At 36.9% G+C, this 7684-nt stretch overlaps 1 protein-coding gene across 1 annotated transcript in view; it reads right to left on the bottom strand.

Annotated features, from left to right (window-relative positions):
* LOC106882600 (laminin subunit gamma-1) overlaps nt 1–7684 on the bottom strand; it is a 193927-nt gene that overhangs the window by 12000 nt on the left and 174243 nt on the right. Inside the window, exons 18-21 of the mRNA XM_052977280.1 lie at nt 6355–6546; nt 4353–4662; nt 3592–3729; nt 1659–1836 (exon numbers count right to left, since the gene is read on the bottom strand). Coding sequence (XP_052833240.1) covers nt 1659–1836; nt 3592–3729; nt 4353–4662; nt 6355–6546 — 818 coding nt within the window. The remainder of the gene's footprint in view (nt 1–1658; nt 1837–3591; nt 3730–4352; nt 4663–6354; nt 6547–7684) is intronic.

Here is a 7684-nt window from a genome sequence, read left to right as displayed (position 1 = left end):
ATATATACATACATATATATATATACACACACACACACATATATATATATGCATATGTACATATATATAAATACATATATATATATATATACATATAACTTATATTTTGCATTTGCGGCTCTGCTGGTGGCTAATGAGCCCTGCTCTTGACAAGCATACACGACTCTAAACATTGCAGACCAAGCTTTCCCCATTTACGCAGCTCACTTAAATTCTTCATGCTGGTTACGTGCTCTCTCAAAAGTGTCGGTCCTCTCTTTAACCTGCTTCCTCCATCTGTGGCGATGACAGGTAATTGTTCTCCCAGTCAGTGTCCTGCATATCACAGGCCTTTAATGAGGACTTGACACAGTCCTTAAATCGCAGCCTTGGTTTCTGCCGGAGTTTCCTTCCATTCACAAGTTCTCCATATAGCATCTGCTTAGGAATCCTGCTATCCTTCATTCTAATAAGGTGTCCAGTCCAACGTAACCTGTGCTTGTGCATGTAATGTTCCAGCCTGCACCAGGAAATCCATATGTGGAACCAGCTATCTTGGTTGAAGGAACAATTCAGAAGTTAATAGACAAGTTTGTCTACCTGGGCAGCACTCTCAGCCGTTCTTGCTCCCTGGATGAGGAAATATCTTTCAGGTTGCAGAGAGCAACTAATTCCTTCAGGTCTCTTCAGTCTCATGTCTGGTCCCAGCATTGCATCGCAAGGCAAACAAAAGTTGCTGTGTACCGTGCTTGCGTACTAACATCGCTCCTCTACTCATGTGAAACATGGACTCTGTACAAACGTCAGGTAAGGGTCCTTGGAACGCTTTCATCAGAGATGTCTCAGACACATTCGCAACGTTGGCTGGAAGTCAAAAATTCCAGACACACAGGTACTGAGGACAGCTGATATCTCGAGTATATATATATATATATATATATATATATGTATGTATGCATGTATATACACATATATAGGTTAAAATAGTAAGGAAATGCAAACCATTAGGCAAGGCAAATGCCCTCGTCATACCTTGCTTGTTTTTCTTCACTACTTTAACATCTAACAACTGACTCAAAGGGAGGCCACCTTTAGCGGTCTTGAACAAAACAATCAGATAATCACAACTTCAATAGCTGTTCAAACTGGAATTTTGGTGGCACACTCATTTGAGCACTCAAAACCCATACCTACTAGTTTGTGTCATCCTGACAAAAACTCTTCATATTCTTTTTGTCTGTGTGTGTTCTCTTTTACTGGTATGAATCATTGGTCTGTAAGCCATGCTGGGGCATTGCCTTCACGGTTGTAAAGTATCAAATTGACCCCAACATTTATTTCTTTGAAGTCTGGTGTTTATTTTAAAGATTTCTTCTTATTTGTCAAACTGCTAAAGTTACAGGGATGTAAGTAAACCAATAACAGTTGTCAAGAGGTGAGAGATAAACACAGACACACACGCACATATATATATATATATATATATGTATACAAACACATGTACACACACATGTATATATACAAATACACTCATATATATGTATACATACAAGCACACATTCACATACAAATATATATGTACAAACAAACACACACAGTGAATTGACTGTTGCTGTCACAAACACTAATTTCTACATATATCAATGATAGATCATTGTTGATTTCAACAAAATAATCACCTCTTTCTTGATTTTTTCAGCCTCCGTAATTAAGTGATCCACATTGACGTTAGAAATGTTAAATTGAGCAATTTTTGTATTTATTTCCAAAGCTTTGTTTAATGCATCTTCTGCCTTCATTTTAGCATTTTTGGATAAGATTTCAGTCTGATGCATCAGATTTTTGTTATTTTCATTCCTGAATTTAAAAATAAATTTGGTAAAAAAAGTCACATTTTTACTAGCTTTTATTTATGTTTATTTGTACAAACAAAAATTTGTTTACTAGGAAAGATGGATACATTCATTTTACAGTAGAATGCTCTTTTTAAAACTAAACTACTCATCATTTTACAATATCTTTCCGCATGACAAATAAGTACCATTGTCAGTTAATGGACTGCTGACTGCAACCGAACAACATTTACCAATATATGAAAAATGAAACTTTTTAGATTACTATCTACTATTTAGCTGTCAGACTTCTAAATGCAATTCAAACAAAATAAAATAAAACACAACAAAACAAAGATAAGATTATATTTTACAACTGTCAGGTGTGCTGTAGGATTAGTATATAGCTATGGCTGTATAATGGTTCAAAGTAGAGACGAGATCTACCATATCTTCTCCAAGGCAGAACACTAGTTCGTGTTGCATATAATATTACAAAAGATCAAACTAAATCTTGAATAATTTGATGTTCTGTTGAAAGACATACCCTAAAACACCTGAGATAAATTAAAACTTTATACCCACCTGGAATTAGTAGGACTAAACCTTAGTCATTCCTATCTGAGGGAATAAAAACTTAGCAATTTTTGCTTAACATTTTAGTATTTAAACCAGCCAAATCCAGCCCAAATATTTTACCAGCTTTATGTTAAAACCAGCCAGATCTGGCCTCTCACACCAATTTTATAATGTCATTATAAAAATAACCAATTACATCACCGAAATCTCAAAGCCTCGAGATAATACATGATAAATTCAAAAGAATGTAAATAAACATTAATTACATTTGGTAGAGTAATCTGAATGTTAAATCTGAATCTTAATCTGAATGTTAATCTATCACCTGGTTGAACATCCCACATGGTCCAATGAGTGTCTTTGAATGAGTTTATTGGTTGCGAGCATCTGAGCCAGGTCTTCAATTTGAGAAGAACTTCCGCATTACCAGTGACAGAGACATTAGAAAGGATCATCTGTATTGCCTTTACTCCTCTGACTATACAATTAACAAAATCTGTATTATCATATTTTCCAGCATACTAGTCAGCATAGCATATAGTGTAAAATTTAGTGTAAACATTTAAACACGGTTACTATCTTTTCAAATCCTGCTGCATTTCCCATGGAATTTTTGGTCATCCAAAGTAGTCTTGGTGTAAACTGGATTTAAATTTTGGCCTGAAAATCTCAACTTGTATGTTGGAAAACGCAACAAAAATGTTTTCTTTATCTTCTAGTTCAAATATGTTTGTTTTTGCTTTTTCCTTTCTCAGCATAACATTTTATCCTTGGTTTCATGGCAATGAATACCAGGATGATTAACAAACATACACGAAGGGGTACTGAAAAGTTCTTGGCTTTAAGGATATCACGAAAGGTCTAGTTGGAGGCCCAACCTTCTGAATTCTTTTACAGGGCATAGAAAAACTGAACGACCATTGCAATAAGTGTAGGAATCTGAGAGGGGAACATGTTGAATAAAACTATAATTAACTAATCCTCCTGTATTTTTTTTTACCCAACCCAAAAGCCAGGAACTTTTCAGCACCCCTTCATAAATACTTAATAATGTGTGAAAGAGCATGTGGTTCTCTAAGTAATCTGGAAGTAAGTAATATTTATGTACCTAAGGATTCTAAACATATTTACTCTATGTTCCTTAAGTTAACTGACCAAAAAGTATCATCTGCACATGGTAATTCAAAATGCTGATACTCACATGGAATTAAGCCTACTGATTTCATTGGCCAATTTCTCAGGGAATCGAAACAGATCTTTCGTAGTTCGAAGAGCTTCTCTTGAAATATTTAAAGCTTCATTTGCATTTTTCTCAGTTTCTTTGGCATCTTCCATCTGTCTAAAAAGTAACACAAAATAAAAAGATAAAATACATACATATATAGTTCAGCTTGACTCAACATCAAAATAATCACTTTAATATTCTATATTCCAGATAAGTTAGATGGATCATCATCATCGTCGTTTAACATCCGCTTTCCATGCTAGCATGGGTTGGACGATTTGACTGAGGACTGGTGAAACCAGATGGCTACACCAGGCTCCAATCTGATTTGACAGAGTTTCTACAGCTGGATGCTCTTCCTAACGCCAACCACTCCGAGAGTGTAGTGGGTGCTTTTACGTGCCACCGGCACGAAGGCTAGTCAAGCGGTACTGGCAACGGCCACGCTCAAAATGGTGTATTTTACGTGCCACCTGCACAGGAGCCAGTTCGGCGGCACTGGCAATGATCTCGCTCAAATGTCTTTACATGTGCCGTCTTTACATGTGCCAGGAAGGCGATGCTGGGCTCAGGTGCCATTGACGGTTTCGCTTTCGCTTGCCCCAATAAGTCTTCACAAGCCCAAGTTGGATATTCCTGATAATGTATTTCCAATACAACAACACACTAAATACACTTCATTTCCTGATTACTTACGTATCAACAAGAATTACACAACTCCGCTTCATTTTACTTACTGTTTAGCAGCTAGCTTAGCTCTGGCTGCAATACTTTTCATTTTGTCAGAACGTGTTCCAAATTTAGTGGTGGCAAGCTGAGCTTGTTTCAATGCTGCTTGTCCTTCATTGTCGATGTAATCAGAAGCTCTGGCTATCTCTCTCTCAGCCCGTCTTATAGCATCTTGTGCTTCTGTAATGAAGGCTTGTGTGCGATGAATATCTTTGTCAGCAGCTTCAACACTACCAGCTATCATACCACATTTGTCCATGATGTCCGAAATGGCGTTCTTTAAATCATTCAACTGCGTGCCAAAAGTACTATTTGTTCCTGGGAAAACAAAAGAAATATATAAATATATGAGGATGTATGGCTTAGTGGTAAGGGTGTTGCACTCACGATCTAGTGAGTATGGTTTCAATTCCTAGACTGGGTGGTGCATTGTGTTCTTAAGCAAAACACTTCATCTCATGTTGCTCTGTGATCACTTCGACACCCAACTCATGGTGCACAGTGCACCTGTTCACTCATCAACAATTTGATAGAGGGAGTGAGCTAATGTGTGGCACCAGCATTTGATTACTATAAACAAATCATTTGTGCAGGTTGTTCAGCAAAAACTAAACATTCATGCATTGCGTTCGACAGGTGAGTCTATCATATATACATATGAAATAATCATCATCATTTTGAAAACTACATTTCCATGCCTGCATGAGTCAGATAAATCAACATTGTCACTGAGTTTTCTAAGCCCAGATGCTCTTCCTAACACCAACAACTGCCTGTTTCTGAACAATGTGATAATCCTCCAGTCTATGGAACAACAAACAACCCAAGCATGGTTACATGGAAGACTGCAAACAAACATTGTTAGTTAAATGAACCTTTTGTTTACAAAGCTCATATAACATGTCAAGAATATGTGAAGACATGTCAAAAAACCCAAACAAGCTTTTGCAGTGGACTGTAAACAAATATTGTTGTTTGTTTGTGAAGTCATTGTTTACAACCAGTGAACACTCACATAAACAATGCATATGTGAGAGAGAGCTTCTTTCAGTTTCTGTCCATCAAATCTATTCACGTGGCTTTAGTTGGTCAGAGGCTTCACTAGAAGACACTTTCTGTAAATATAGGTTTCAAATTTTGGCACAACGCCAGCAATTTCGTTGGAGGAAGTAAGTCGATTACATCGACCCAATGTTCAACTGGTACTTATTTTATTTATGTGCCCTTTTAAAGCCTAGCCAGGCTCATGGGTCCGGTTTCCCGGTTTCTATGGTGTATGTGCTCCCCACCAGCTGGACGGGACACCAGTCGATCACAGCTTTACTCAAGAAACAGGAAGAAAGTGCGAGAGAAAGTTGGGGCAATAGAGTACAACAGGGGTCGCCACCACCCCCTGCCGGAGCCTCATGGAGCTTTAGGTGTTTTCACTCAATAAATGGCCGCTCTAAGTGTTGTTATTTTCAGAACAATCTAATATTATGCCTGTGCTAACCATTGTGAGCAAACAAAATGGTTAATTCTTCACATCTCAGTATGCCTAACAAGAGAAGTGGCACCAAGTAATCTGGAAAAATCATTTATCTGCAACACACTTGCTGTTTCTAATGGTATGGAAACCAGACATTACTATCAACCTAATAAAACACATGGGCTTCATTGTAAAGGTTAAAGCCAGAGGGGAAACTATGCAATCACTTGACCTGCTGGAAACCACAGCCTAATCTACATTAAAATTATATCATCATTTTCAAAACAAGAAAAGAACGCATTAGATGATGCATTCTTAGATACCTGAAAAGTCAACATGGAGACAGTTGGAATGCTTTGATTATTATTGATCAGGAAGACCAGAGTTCAAAATGGGGCTAAACAACAACAATAAATAGTAAGCTCGGCAAAATACTTTCTGGCCAATATTCCAAAAGCCAAAAGGAAAGAAACAATGAATCTAAAGGAGAAATAACTGCTAAACAGAGAAAGCTTAAAAGTGCAGAACAAAATTAGGCTTACTACTGATACGACGAGCATCATTGATTAATTTCTCAACTGAATCACTGACTTTCTTCATATGCGTAAGAAAATCTGAATCATTGAAAGCTTGTGGGCTGGTTTTAATGACTTCTGTATAATTACGCATCTCTTCCAAGTGCTTGCGGTGTTCATTTACTTGTTGCTGGACCAAATTGTAACAAGGTGGACAATCTGAAGAGGAAAAAGAAATCGTAAATTTTTGATGAATTTCAAACTGAAACGAATTGAAAATAATCTAAATAATTATTATAATTAATAATAATTATTATAGTAATGATTTCTTCGGCTACAGTATACAAGAAAAGGAACAAATAGTGAAGGGGTTCCAATATCTTACAGGCAATCATTTTACGAAAACAAATTAATGAAAAGACTGATTTTTTATCATCATATACATTTAACATCCGTTTTCCATGCTGGTGTAGGTTGGACAGCTTGACAGGAACTGGCAAGGCCAGGGGCTGCACCAGGCTCCATAGTCTGTTCTGGCATGGTTTCTACAGCTGGATGCCCTTCCTAATGCCAACCACTTCACAGAGTGTACCGGATGCTTTTTAAATGGCACTATCACCAGTGCTTTTTATGCAGCACCCACACCAATTCTTTCTACATGGTTCCTTGGCTTTAGGATTTCAATCTAGTAAATATAATGGTTTCTTGAATTTATCAAATGTGTCCTCAGATTTATGGAGGTAAAATGAAACTGTGAGATTGTGATGTATTTTTTCACAGTATTAAGGATACAAATGGAGTAGAATGACTGAAGTTGGAAATTAAAATCATTTCACACATTCCACAATGACCCTAACTACCAAACAATTTGCAAGACATACATAAAATAAATCATGTTATCAGTTAGAGACATAACTGGATTGGGAGCATTCACTCCACACTTCTGGTTCTCTCCCAGCTCACATTTTTTGTGCACCGACATTAATCTGTAATTATTCAAGTTGAGAACCAGCTGCAATAACCTCACTAGTCTAGGTGAGCCTGCAAAGGATACTGACTGCTCCACCTCCCTAGCTAATTTTACACACACACACCATTGGGCAGTATACTACTAGTTATGATATACAGCTGGTCAAAATGTTAATTTGGGTTTCACTATTGCACTTGGCAATAATGACAAGAGTAGTCAATATTGTCAAGTGCAACAGTTGGTGTGAAACTGACCAGTTATGTGCCATTACTAGTAATATACTGCTCAATGATATAAAAATTTGATCTCTCTATTTTGCATATTCAATGTCCATTTTTCTCTGACTTATGAACAACTAACAGATTTTATATATATATATATATATAT

This window comes from Octopus bimaculoides, chromosome 1 (genome assembly GCF_001194135.2).
Source record: "Octopus bimaculoides isolate UCB-OBI-ISO-001 chromosome 1, ASM119413v2, whole genome shotgun sequence".
NCBI lineage: Eukaryota > Metazoa > Mollusca > Cephalopoda > Octopoda > Octopodidae > Octopus > Octopus bimaculoides.
Note: the sequence above shows the minus strand (reverse complement) of the source record. Positions and strands in the feature narration are given on the sequence as shown.